The 14,214-nt window shown below is 38.2% G+C and overlaps 1 protein-coding gene across 2 annotated transcripts in view; it reads right to left on the reverse strand.

The window, feature by feature from the left end:
- Positions 1 to 14,214, reverse strand: part of MFSD1 (major facilitator superfamily domain containing 1) — a 29,676-nt gene that overhangs the window by 15,031 nt on the left and 431 nt on the right. For both annotated transcript variants that reach the window (XM_008706675.2, XM_008706682.2), the window contains exons 2-9: positions 12,473 to 12,525; positions 11,435 to 11,547; positions 9,294 to 9,336; positions 8,921 to 8,988; positions 7,259 to 7,367; positions 3,106 to 3,208; positions 1,109 to 1,207; positions 542 to 653 (exon numbers count right to left, since the gene is read on the reverse strand). In XM_008706675.2, coding sequence (XP_008704897.1) covers positions 542 to 653; positions 1,109 to 1,207; positions 3,106 to 3,208; positions 7,259 to 7,367; positions 8,921 to 8,988; positions 9,294 to 9,336; positions 11,435 to 11,547; positions 12,473 to 12,525 — 700 coding nt within the window. The remainder of the gene's footprint in view (positions 1 to 541; positions 654 to 1,108; positions 1,208 to 3,105; positions 3,209 to 7,258; positions 7,368 to 8,920; positions 8,989 to 9,293; positions 9,337 to 11,434; positions 11,548 to 12,472; positions 12,526 to 14,214) is intronic.

A 14,214-nucleotide genomic window follows, 5' to 3' on the forward strand; every position in this document is an offset into this window, starting at 1 on the left:
AAATAAATAAATAAATAAATAAATAAATAAATAAATAAAAATTAAAAAAAAAAATAGAGGCACCTGGCAGGGTCAGTCGGTTAAGTGTCTGCCTTCGGCTCAGGTCATGATCCCGGGGTCTTGGGATCAAGCCCCGCTTCCTGCTCAGCAGGGAGTCTGCTTCTCCTTCTATCCTCTGTCTCTCCCCTCTGCTCATGCTTTCTCTGTCTCTGACAAATAAATAAATTTAAAAAAAAATAGGCTTTGAAACAAAAGACTAAAGAGGAAATAAAAAAGAATACTATCCAATACAAAGCATTAAAATAAATCTATATTATCAATCAAAAACTATTAGGTATTTCATCAAAAAAATAATGGCAGTATTAAGCCAAATACTAAATCTTAAGCTAAGAAAATGTTATATCCCAGGATGTAAAATAATTCCCATGTAAATATAAACTATAACCAGAAAAGCAAGATTTATAGCTAAAAAACTACATTTGGATGATTAAATTCTCATTATAGCTTCACCAACAAAAATGGAATGCTGGAGAATACTCACTTCCCAAGTCCGATAAAAGGGAACACTGCCACATAATAGCAGACGCAGATGATAAATATCAGCCACAGGGGTAAGGAGAAGTCCTTCACATCAGTTAACTTAATAACTTCACCTTGAAAAGAAAAGGAAGAAGTTATCAGCATAATTTTGCATACTTAGGTCAGGATTATTTTTCTTTTATCATGTGATTAACCTTTGCCATTCAGTTTACAAAATACTTTTCTTAGTAAATTACTGGAACATAGCTTCTGGGAAAACTTAAAAAGACATTAGAAAAAAACAAAATCTAAGATTAGCGTCTACTTCCCTGCTGTCTTCCAGGAACATTCATCATTTTGCAAATACACAAAGTGCAATCAAGAATGTAAATTCTGCCAAAAGCACTTAAGGGAAAAAAATGTACCCCAAAATTTAGACAAGTAGAAACAGATTGGAAAATAAAAAATAAAAAACATGCATTAAGCCTCACGGGGCTCATAATACTACATTAGGAACTTACCTCATTATAAATGACCTTCAAAGGTCTACAATTCCCCAAAGCCTCATTTTTCTTGCGTTTAGACTTACCTGTTTTTCCTTGTGCTTTATGAAGGATTCTCTCTGCTCTCTGATCCAAGTAAGCAAGAACCAAGGCACAGATTAGTGAAAGTATACATGTTATACCCCCTATAATAAACAAAAGAGAGAGAGAGAGAGAGATTTTTAAAAGATAACAACTGAAGGTTCCCAAGAGGCAGTACCTTATAGTAACAGCAGAAAACTTAGCAAATGAAACAGATGGCATCTAGACACACTTAAGAAAATCCTACAATTACTAAACAGGACAGAAGGGAAAAAACAGCATGTGATAAGTACTCAACAAACAACAGTGACTCTTACAATATTATTTCCCAGTAGAAGGTTGGAGACTAGAGGGCAAAGACTAGAACATACTAGTCTAGTGTTGTAATGCAGAATACAGACTTTAAGAAAGTGGATGACAGCTAGCAAATCTGTACTAATTTCTTAACTAAGTCTAAGCATGATTATTGACAGATGCCAGAGGGAAAAAATTATAAAAGCAAAGTGATTCTGCGATCATCACATCTTCCTCTTGATTCCTTCCCAAAGTCTGTAACCCTTGCTCCTACCCTTTGGCAGCCCAAAGGGCCCCACCCTTCCACAGCACCGCTCAGCCAGGCTCTCCTTCCTTTGTGTAATCAGCATTACTCACTAATGCTGATCTCGTAACATTAAAGCAAATCAGGATAGAGAGTAAATAAAGTTTACGCTTCTCAAGATTTTTAAAAGAAGCTCAATAAAATAATGTGGTCTAGCTGAAAATTGTTAAATAAAAGTCAGTAGATGTGGGTTCTACTTCTTCCACAAGCTGAATGATGTCGAACACAGAACTTAACCTCTCAGGGCTTCAACCTCTCCATCTGTAAAATCAGAGGCTTTGACTTGATGGCACAGATCTTTTCTGGCGCTAAAATTCTTTATAATTCTTAAATTTTCCATTGTGGAGAGGACTGGAAGGAATACTGAAGAGCATCTAAGAGTAAGAAAAAGAGGTTTTAAGTAAGGTAAGGGATTTGAGAGGGCAGGGAGGAAAGGAGAAGCCTCTAGACACAGGCTGCCTATTCAAGATTTCCTTTCCACTGCCCTCCTACCAAGCCCTACCAAGGAACTATAAGGAATAAAAGATGGCACAGAATGTTCACCTCACCATCCCACAGATCTCTGTAGGGCTCTGCAAATGGCCCTCTTACCCACTATGGAGCTCAGTTACAAAAATCCACTGCTCAGAGAAAAGCACAGGTGGGAACTCCAGAAGACCTTACACGGTTCTCACTGATCCACCCAGCAACCAGCATAACCAACTCTTACCTAACAGAACTTAGGCCAGAAGGGACCTATACGCTTTTAGTCAAACACCTGAAAATTTACAGAAAAGAAAACTGAGACACAGAGGTTAACTTCCTTGTCCAAGATGACAGAACTAGTTAAAGCCAAGACTAGAACCCAGACTCCTGACTAGATTTCCCACCACATCACATCACCTCTAATGCCTATAAAATCTTAGCTCCATAGCATACTAATTGAATTTGATCAAAAGGAAATAATTATCCCTCTGCTATAGACTAGTAACACTTTACATGTACAAAATCTCTGTTTTCAGAGTTTTCAAATACACCCTCTTATTTGCTCATCATGACAAAGCTGAAGTAAACAACGTGGGACAAAATCCTCCATTTTAAGAAAATGGAAATACTGGGTGTTATGCGCAACTAATGAATCATGGAACTTTACATCAAAAACCAGGAATGTACTGTATGGTGACTAACATAATATAATAAAAAAATATTATTATTAAAAAAAGAAAGAAAGAAAATGGAAATAGTAACACAACTGGGTGAATGATTTACTACTCCTAGTTAGGTCCAAGAACTCATGAACTGTTCAGGCAAAACTATAACCAAAGTGATCTAACCCCAATTCCAGTGTTCTTTCCTCTCTGCCACCATACTTCCTATGACATGCTTTCAGAAGAGACAAAACAAGGGATATCAGGAACCACTAACCAATCATAAGTGTGATCCCAAGGGTTGTGTGACCAGCAGAACCCAACGAAGCTTCAACCTTAGAATACAGCCATCCCATGAGATTCATGTTTACTGTACTTCCCTGAAAGAGAAGGAAAAAACATTTCACTTATATATACTCTGCCTTGTTCAATAAAGGATGTGAGAGGCTAGGAGAAATAGGTATAACAGGATCCAGATTAAACAAGAGCTAAATTTTAAAAAAAAACACTACTAGGAAAAAACTAACAAACTAAGATAAAGCCACAGATAAGATTACTGCACACGCAAAAAAAAATTGCTAATTTATAGAAAATGCTAATTAATTGAAAACAGCACAGTACATTTAGAATTTTCTAGCAGCAAAAGCAAAAATGAAACAATGAGTGACAAAATTCACAGGGTACCTAAGAATAAAATAAACTTTCACTCAGAAAAAGCACATCCTTTGCTTATACTGACATCTTTTTTTATAATACTTTTTTATTATATTATGTTAGTCACCATACAGTACATCCCTAGTTTTTGATGTAAAGTTCCATGATTCATTACTTGTATACTGACATCTTAAAAAAAAAATTCATCCTATCCCTACGAAGACAATAAAAGTTACAGAAGATAATATTCTCATTCGCTTATTCATTCAGCAATTACTGAGCCCTGATCGAAGCAGTCACTGCTCTAGCTACTGGGACTATAACAAAGAACAAAACAGAAAAATCTCCAGCTTTCATAAAGCTTACATCTCAGTGGAGCAGAAGAGGTAAAACACATAGATTAAATTGTGGTAAGTACTATTAAAAATAAGGGGGGGAAAAAAAGCAGGGAAGGAGAGGAGAACGTAAAGGGGCGGAGGCTTCACTGAGATTGTGCCTTTGAGTAAAAACTTGAAGGAAGCTAGCCACAAGGTGATCTGGGAGAAGGACAGAGCATCCAGGCAGAAGGAACAGCCGGTGCACAGGCCCTGAGAGTGCACACGGCGGCATGCTCAAGGAACAGTCGGAGGGCAGAGACTGAAACACTGTGAAGGAAGAAGAACATGAGAGACCCCTGGAGAGAAAATGGTGGGGAAGCAGGTTATAGGTAATAATACAGACTTCTGGATTTTATTCTGTGTGAGATGGGAAGCCACTGGGGTTTTGAGTAGAGAAGTGGCAGGATTCCATACATTTTAACAGATTTGCTCTGGCTGCGATATCCAAGAGACTACAAGTGGGGATGAAGGTGGAAGCGAAGACATGCATTGGGGGGGCTACGGCAATAATCCAGAACAGAGATGATGGGTCTTGGACTAGGGTGGCTAGCAGTGGACATGGTGAGAAGTGGTCACAATATGGATATATTTTGATGGTAAAGCTAATAGGACTTGCCAATGGAAAATACACGCTGTGGGGGGAGGAGTAATTTAAGATGACACCTTAGGTTTTGCGTGAGCAACGGGAAGAAAAGAGTTGCCCATAACTGAGGATGAGAAAACTATAGCATGAGCTGGTTTGGGGGGTCATAGGTAGAAAATCAAGAGCTGGCTTTGGCCAAATCAGGTCTAATGTGCCTACTAGACATCCAAGTGGAAATCTCAAGTAGGAAGCTGCATTATAGGGGTGTGGAATTCAGGGCAAAGGCCTGGACAAGTGATACAAATTCAGGAGCAAAGACATGCTCTTTAAAACTTCAAAACTACATAAGATCACCAAGGAGATAAGTGTGAAAAGAAAAGAGAAGATATCCAATAACCATGTCCTAGGGCACCCCAACATTTACAAGTTCAGAAGATTGAGATGGAACTAGCAAAACGGGCTGAAGGAGAAACAGAAGGCAAGAGGGAAACTAAGAGACTGTAGTGTCCTGGAACGCAAGAGAAGAAATCAAGGTAGGGGGAATGTCAACTGTGCTAAATTCTATTACTGACAGGTCAGACACTAAAGACTGAGAAATGAACATGTTCTCACAGCAAACACAGTAGCAAATTCCACGCAGCTATTTCTTACAAGATGTTAACTTACAACATTACTCAAATGAGCAATAAGGTGTAAAAGGAGGCCTACTGGAAACTTTCCTCAATACCATTGAAAATAAAAGCTTCTCAAAGACAGGGATGTTGCCTTAAAAATCTTTTAATTCTAAAATGCCTAACATGACATGGCTTAGCAAGTACTCTATAAATATTCGCTGAAATAATGAGATTAAAAGTAACAAATTACAAATGAGAATCAAAAGGGTGCTGAACTTCCAACCCCCAGTAAGATATAAATAATACGTGAGGAGTCCACTGCCTAAAGGTGTAACGGTAACAGATCAAGTGTCAAAATGGACGAACTCACAGCTCAGGCTACAGAAAAATCATGGAGAGCTAAAGCCAGAATCTCTATGACCATTCTGAATATGCACAGGGACAAGGGAAGCGCAAAAATACTGAAACCCCATCTACCCCAGCAGCTCTGTTATGGAATCCTTTGGTCTCATGGGTCTCACAAAGACCCTAAGCACAGAAATCAGGTCAAAGCTGAGCCACCCTGGCTTAAGAGGAGATGGCTACTTGAGGTCTGGTTCACTCTACCTCCTCCTCAGGTCCTTCCATCACCCCAGTAACCTCCAGCCTGCATCCTCGAAGCCCCTGAGAGTCCTTTCTAAAAACTAGGGCTTTCAGAATGCAGCTCAATGGATTAGAGCTAATTTGTGACGACACAGAAAAGAATCTGAAGACCACCAGTAGCCACAATGATGTCACCAAGATTGTATCTTACTTCCTTCTTCGGTAAGTTATTAGACAACAAGACCCACAAACCGCCACAGATATACCTTGACTTGCACAAGATACATAATGAGGTACTCAGAATATCCTTGTGGATAAAATTTAGACAGTATGAGAAACCACAATAGCTAAGAATTACAAATTAAAGTCCCATTTAGGTGTTTCTAATAAAAAATGATTTTTTAAGTAATAATAGTCTCTACTATCAAAGCTATAATAAAAATGATCCTTTCATATCCCACAAAGCGATGAGACTATTGTTCTAAGAAACCCTAACAAATCCTCTTGACTCAATTCCATTCCTAGCAACCTAGCTTCAGCATACAATCAGAGATGCAGACAAGTTGTATAGTGTCACACAGCAGCGCTATCTATAATGGCCGAAAAATTAGAACGAACTTACATGTACAAAAATCACGAAAATGTTATATAGATTACATGTGTATCTTATACATTTCATATAATGAAATAGTACTTTAAAAACTTTTTGTACTTGATTTCTTCTTCCCTAAGAATATGTTGCAAGCATTTTCAGGCCATAACTAGTCTTTGGGACCTTGATCTTCAATGGCAAGGATTTTTTTTTTTTAAAAACCTCTATCCATAGGAGTTTAGGAGGGGAAAAAACCTAACAGGGTTTGGGATGGCCAAACACCTTACAGGCTGTATTAATAAAAGTAAAACGTTGTTTCCGAGTATGCTCTATCAGCCCAAACCTGAAACACCATGAACATTTCCAGGTTCCAAATGCTGGGAAAAGTACCGAACACCTGCAGTAAGCCCAGGCAGGTGGAAGCACCATGGCCAAGGAACTGAGACCCATGTCATGTGGCCTAGACAACCACAGGAAATGAGCATGTCCGACGAAGAACTTAAAAGCTATCTTTATAAGCAAAGTGCTAGTGCACAAAAGAGGAAATAAATATTAACTGGAGGGGAAAAGTGGGAACAATGAGAAAAAGCTACTTGTGGAGGCAATTTCATCTCTATGTGAGGTTGAGCTTCATAAAGCCAACTGAAGTAGAGGAGCTGCCCGATCACACAGTGACTGAGCTTCCAATCACTAGAAATGTCCAAGGAGAGTCTGGAAGACTTCCATACCAGGGATGCCAAAAATGGGCAAAGAAAATAGATGACAAAACCTGTAAGATCCCTCCCAATGCTTAGATTCTTCAAACTAATGAATGCACAATTAGTCCTTTTAGACTGTTTCCTAAGTGAAGTAAGGTTAAAAATGCCTTAAAATAAGGTAAATGCTTTACTATGATCTACAGATATATATAAAAAATCAATATCTAATATAGCGAGCAAAAACACACTTCATCCCATTATTTTTAAGAGATAATTATAAGATTAAATCTCCAACTTCCTGTTTGGCTTCATTAGATTTGTCATACTTACAATTCTAGCCATACTAAGTTGCAGTCCAAACACCAAGTTTAATTCTTTGCCTTTAAACCAACTCACAGCGTATGTATTCTGGGCAACTGCTAAGGACTCCCCGCCAATCCTAAAAATGAGAAAAGGAAGAAAAATTACCGCTTTTACAGAAATGCCACAGTTAGCAATGCAAGTTTAAAATTTTGACACTTCTCCTATCAAAAGGTGTCCCCACCCCTGAATCTAGGTGGGTAGACTGCTTGCATCAGTATAATATGGTGGAAGTGGTACTGTGTAATCAAATCTGACATCTGCCTTTTCACTCAAACATTCACACTTGAAGCCTTGAGCCATCTTGTAAGAAGTCCAACTACCCTCAGTATATCATGCTATGAAAAAGCCAAGCCACACGGAGAGGCCACATTTAGACACTCCATCCAGCAGTGCTAGTCTTCAAGTTGTCCCAACCCCAGAATGAGACATGTGAGTCAACAAGCTTTCAGAGGATTTCAGCACCCAACCTTCTATGAATCTTTTGCACTAAGGCTCCAGACATCTGGTGCACAGACAAGCCATCCATGCTATACCCTGTTCAAATTCCTGACCCACAAAGTCCACAAGCACATTGTAACAGCTGTATGACACTGCTAATTTGGGGGACTGTGGTATGCCACAATAATAACCATGACCTGTAATAAAAGGAGCCTGGGTTACATCACCACCTATGCTATATAAAATGTTCATATGGGAAGAGTGGTTCATACTTTGTGGAAACATAAAACTTCACATTTTTCAGGCCAATACCATCCATATTCCAAATTTTCCTACTTCCCGGGTTTTAACTTTTGTTCTGTAAGTTCTACATATTGACCACTCCCCTCTAGGCCTTTAGTTAGGCGATTCTCCGTCATATCCTAACACTGAGCCCTCCTCACTCTGTCCTAATCCAAAAATATTCCCCTTCTCTTCTACTAATCCAAACCCTATACTGATGTCAAGACATACTTCATCCGAGAGGCCATTTCTGACCACACCTCCATCTCTGGATCCCTTTCATATTTGTATATACTTTTTGTTTCCTTCTATTTCACCAAGAGCACTTTCTGGGGTACATTACATATGTCTACATGTCCCCAGTACTTACAAAAAAGCTTAAATAAGTTATGTCATCTGCATGTCTCAGGGCAAGAAGCCCAAGGCTGGACTCAGAATGGATTTATTGAACAGACACTGAAATTTATGAAGAATAATCAGTCTATTGGTATTTTGCTCATTCAAGCCTCTTTAACAGGGTTCAAAAGGACCTGCACATTTATCCACTAAGAAACAGCAAAATGTCCATAAGTCACCAACCAAGCAATGATCAGTCTATACTTTTCTAAATGAGATTTAAGTAAGTCTTTAATACAACAAAAAACAAAACACCCAGGAAAAATATCATTTCTGGAGAACTATTTAATATTCAAACCCCAAACAGAGTTAACTACGACCACTCAAAATTGTTGCTTACTTTAAAGGAAAAGTAAGACAATAAACAGTCTTGTGTATATATAGCTAGATTTCAAGGATTTGAAGTAATTCTCCAGAAAAGACAGAAATATATTTTTGTGAATCTTTAGTAAATTGATAGGTAAACATTAAAACAGTAATATATTAGGATGAATGAAATTATTCATAACTTACCCAAATATAAACCTTCCAAATTCCATCAGCCAAAAAGCATTAAATATTCCACCCAGAGCAAAAATCACCTACAACATAGAATATAAATGTAGAATCAATGAAAAAGTAAAGTACTCAAGAGAAATAAGTAACTTATAATGAATTACAACTTCTATAATGGTTTTAACATTCCTTCTTGGTAAATCTGTGAAATTTAAATATTAATGTTCATCTATCTCAAGGTTTAAAATGGACCATACATTATGGTACACGGGCATTTATGGACCCTGCTTAATTAAGTCAGGCATTCAATAAACACATTTTTGCTGGTGGAATCAGACAAGAATTCAAAAGTCACTGTTACATAATCAATGAATGTTTTGAACTTTCTTACCTGTCCAATGCAAACAAAGCAGCTAAAAATAATGGTGCCCCATCTGTTAGAGAGAGAAAGAGAATGAATTAAGAGTATGTCACCAAGTCCTTCAGTGATAATTCTTCAGTCTTCTTTCACCTCTATATATTCCCTCCAAGGAAAGAAAAATGAAGTGCTGGTCTGCCTCTAAAGTCAGCAGCTTTCCCAGGCTAAACGTTAATCTATAGAAGTCTTGACTTCCAAGGGGATTCCAGAGGCTTCAGTAATGGCGATTGTTAACTTAAACCATTATCATCTCTTAAACAAACAAAACTTGTTAAATAATCTTCAAGAAGTTCCCAGGGTTCCCTCTTAAAAATCGACGTTCTTGGGGTGCCTGGGTGGCTCAGTCAGTTAAGCATCCAACTCTTGGTTTCAGCTCATCATGATCTCAGTGTGGTGAGATGGAGCCCGGCATCAGGCTCCACGCTCAGTGGGGAGTCTGCCTGAGATTCTCTCTCCCCCTCTGCCCCTCCCCTACATGCGCATGGACATTCTTTATAAAATTACCATTAAGGGTTTAGAATTTATTTCAAGATTAAGTAATTTTAAGTGGTTATAATTCCTGATAACTAGAAACTTTTTACTTTATTGATTTTTTTGTTTTTCTTTGAGTATAGTTGATACAGTGTTATAATACTTTCAAGTATACAACATAGTGATTTGACAAGTTTATACATTATACTACGTTCACCACAAGTACAGCTACCATCTGTCATCATACAACACTATTACAATATCATTACCTATATTCCTTAAGCTGTGCCTTTTATTCCTGTGACTTATTCATAGCATAACTAGAAGCCTGTATCTCCCACTCCCCTTAACCCATTTTGGCCAACCCTCCATGCCCTCCCCTCTGGCAACAATCACTTTGTTCTCTGTATAGGTATGATTCTTTTTTTTTTGTTGTTTATTCATTTGTTGTTTGTTTGTTTTGTTTTTTTAGTGAAATCATATGGTATTTGTCTTTCTCTGTCGGACTTATTTCCCTTAGCATAATAACTATTTTTAAAAGGACAAACATCAACCAAGTCAATACAATTACAAATCTGCCTACTCACACATTCTATGCTTCGAATATCTGATTGTTTCCCCAGAGTAATAAAATGCCAGTATTAGAAGAGTCCTTAAAGATTCTATGAGTAAACCATACTTCTGAAACTCAAATCCCTCTCAAGATCCTTGTGAAATGGCCATCCCACATTCAACTGAATGTTCTCTAGCACTAGAAAACTTGCTGTGGTTCCAAGGCAATTCAGGGCCCCTCATCAAAATAACCAAGCAAAGTCTTCATCATCCTAAGTAGAATCTGTGCCCCTGAAGGTTCAAGCTAATTCTATCCCTTCAGATCAAGCAAAATAAATTTAATTCCTCCTTTATCCTTAACCCTTCAAAATTTTTAAGTCCCCAAGTCTAAACACTTTGTTTCTTCAATCCTTTTCCAACAGACATGGCTGGAAGATCCTTCGTCATTTTTCCCTCTGCCTTCTGAAAATATTCCCAGACTGCATCCCTCTTTAAGTCTCCACTAACAATACATACACAACCATAAGGATGAAAAGTGACAAAGCTTAAAATGTTATTCCTTCCTCAGCATCTAACAGAAGTGGCCACAAAAAATTCAATGCCCAAGGTGGAAAGAGAAAATCTCACTGGGGCTGGGAGTCACAAATATTAATGTGCCAAATACTATACATTTATCTCTTTCAGTCCCTGTAACTACCTTGTAAGGCAGGAATTATTACCATATTTTACCGATAAAGAAACTAAAGCTCAGGAAGCTAAGAACAGCTCAGAATAGGAACCCGAACAAGTGGCAGCAATGAGATTCATACCCTGGTTTGCCTGATCCTAAGTGAGGACATAATTTACACTTTTAGATAACTGAGTTACCATATTCCCTGAGTACCATTTACAAGCCCCAACCTTAACTGAAATACCAACCAAGTTTCAAAATCCAACTCCAGGAAAATATAAAAACCATTAAAAAAAAAAACTAATGCAGATTATCACAGTCAATACAGAATTTTATTCAGTTCTTTACAGAAATATCTCAATCTAATTCCGTGCTTTCCTAATAATATTTTACCCATAGGTGAGATGTTTTTCAAGCTTACCGTATTCCAAATACTCGGTCTATCAAAAAGCCACCAAAAAAACACAAAACTACATTGGGCCAAGAATACCAGGCATACAGCAGCATGAATTTCGTTGTATTCACCTGCATATCCTATATGGGAAGAAAATAAAACTATTTTTTTCCAAACAGTTAAGTTTAGCAACAAATCAAAACATTCTTTTTGTGTAGAACAGGAATTTCTTAATCATTTGTAGTCACTAAGAGCTTTGAGAATCTCACGACAGCTATGGCCCCTGCCCCAGAAAAATGGTCACACCTGGGATCCCTGAGAACTTCCTGGGTCCACATGCCTCTCAGAGGCTTCATGGAGTCCAGGATCAATTAGATCCTCCATTACTGGAACCATCCCCATCTGCATCTGCCTGTATCTTCCACATTCTTATTCCCATTACACTATATGCACTGGTGATCCCCCCACACGGAAAAAGATAATCTTAGCCCATCCCTACCCCCACCCACTAAATCCTACCTTCTTTCCCTTTCATTCTAGAATGTGAAGGGCCAATCTATTTCTTCCTGTCCAAAGGTAAAAACCTTAAAAAGAAAAAACTATCTGAATACACAAGAAACTGAATATCAAATGTATTTTTACAAAACCAACTAAAAATGCTGACATGGAGAATCCTCTGCAGTCACATCCACATTTAAAAAATCAAAGAACAATAAAAAAGACATATTTAAGAAAGCAAAAAGCTATCCTACTGAATCATTTGTCATTCAGATGATTATGCAATTGGAAAGTGAACTGCAAAAAAAATCTGCTAATACTTTTTGGCAATTCTGTGAAAATAGCACGTAATTATTTAAAGCGTAAAACAGTATCTAGTCACAAGTGGTATAAATGAATTCTTCATGGCCACTCATTCCAACTCAAGAACACTACAGATAGACTACAGATGTTAAAATGGATTCAACGGACCATGTTTCAGACTAGGCAATCTGAGACCCGATGATGCCTCAACAGCTATCCCTTCTCCAGAGCCAACAAAAGAAACAAAGTGAAAAATCAACTTACCCGTTTAACCTGAGTCTGAAGGGCAGCAGGATTATCATAGCAAAAATAGCTGCCTAGAGTAAGGAAGCGCAAACATTTTATAAGTAATAATACTGCCCATATAAAAGTTTCAAGTTGCAAATATTATTCAACTGGTGATTTTCAATGTTTATATGAGGGGCTCAAAGACTGACACCGTGGACCACTTCCCTTCCACTAATATTTTCTAAGTTGTAGCCAGATAATGCAGAGAAAACATGCCAAATCATTTACAAATTATTTTTGTGCATATACAGCAAATATTGGGAATCTAGATTAAGAAGTTAATCAACAACTGTCATTTCACTTTCATCACGCTTCATATGTCTATTATTTTTAGCATCTTCATGAAGCAGCTATATATTCCTTATTTAAAGCTACCAAAACACACACACTAAGGATTTCACAAACATCCCCAGCAGTTTCCTAATAACGTAACCTGAGGTCACCACTTACCATTAGAGCACAGGAATGGAGTTTAACTACTCTGACTGAATCAATATTTGAAACAATAATCTAGGTCAACAAACAAAATACCCAAGATCAAATACTGCAGTGAATACAGCTCCAGGATTGAAGAAAAAACAGAGTTCTAAAAGATTAAACTAAAACATGATGATAATGTCTGTTGGGGGTAATAAAGAAATGTAGAGAGGTCTGACATTCATGCACTCGGATTTAAAGTAATATAACAGATTTTTAGTGGGCTACAAGACAATACTGCACCATTTCCTCATTCTCTCTAGAAGTACATATTAGAAGCTACCAGTTCAAAAGAGAGCAGATTATCATCATAAAGATATGAATTTGGTTTCTAAAACCAGGCAGTTAACCATAATTTACCCAAAATAATCAGTCTGCTTGAGTAGGGGCAATTTTAACTGTTTTGTGTGTTCTGGTTTTTGGCTTCTAAACCCAGCAAGTTGTGATTCCTGCTTTACTTGCTGTAAAGGATACCAATGCCATGCTTTAAAGCTATAGGATAGGCATCATCTTTCCACAAAGTGTGAGGGAAGGGGTGAACAAGGAGTTGCAAAGAAACTAAGCCCAAAGCATCCTTCATGCCTCTACATATTCCAGCAGCAGCATAAAGTTATGCACCATCATGTTTCTATACCTGTTGACGACACAGGTTCTAGCGAGCGCCCTGAAAAACACATTACCTCCATACCATACCACACTGACATCAGAATGCTGCTGAATACATCAGTTGCAGGAATACACGCATGCTTTAGCAATAACTCAAGAAACTGTTTTCAGAGTCAGATTTCGTAACTGAAACCAAATACCGCCAAGACTACCACAAGTCGAGTCCCGTATGGTTACGTCACTAGTGGCAGAGCAGAAGAGTAAGAGAACACATCTACTCACTGAAGCTATCAGCAAGACACATTCATATATTTACCCAAAGACGATGAGAAGCAAATAGTAGACTGCTAACGTGTTAGTCATTTAAAAGGGGGAGTGCTTAGGGGTGGGTGGTTCAATCTTTCTAAATTCTTTCTTAACAGTATATCGACAGGAGCTTTGACGAAATAGGGATTCCTTCACATCTATGGCCCCAAAGGGCGAGCTGCTAGCCTCTGGGACTTCTTGGAGGGCGAAAGAGTGGGACAAAACTCGCCCAGCTCAGTCCCCTGACCTCCACCTCCGAGACGCCGGAGAGCTAGCTAACAACGTCCACAGGCTTGAATGGAGTCGCGAAGGGCGGGGGGGGGGGGGGG

The sequence above is a fragment of the Ursus maritimus genome, unplaced genomic scaffold (genome assembly GCF_017311325.1).
Source record: "Ursus maritimus isolate PB19 unplaced genomic scaffold, ASM1731132v1 scaffold_20, whole genome shotgun sequence".
Lineage (NCBI taxonomy): Eukaryota > Metazoa > Chordata > Mammalia > Carnivora > Ursidae > Ursus > Ursus maritimus.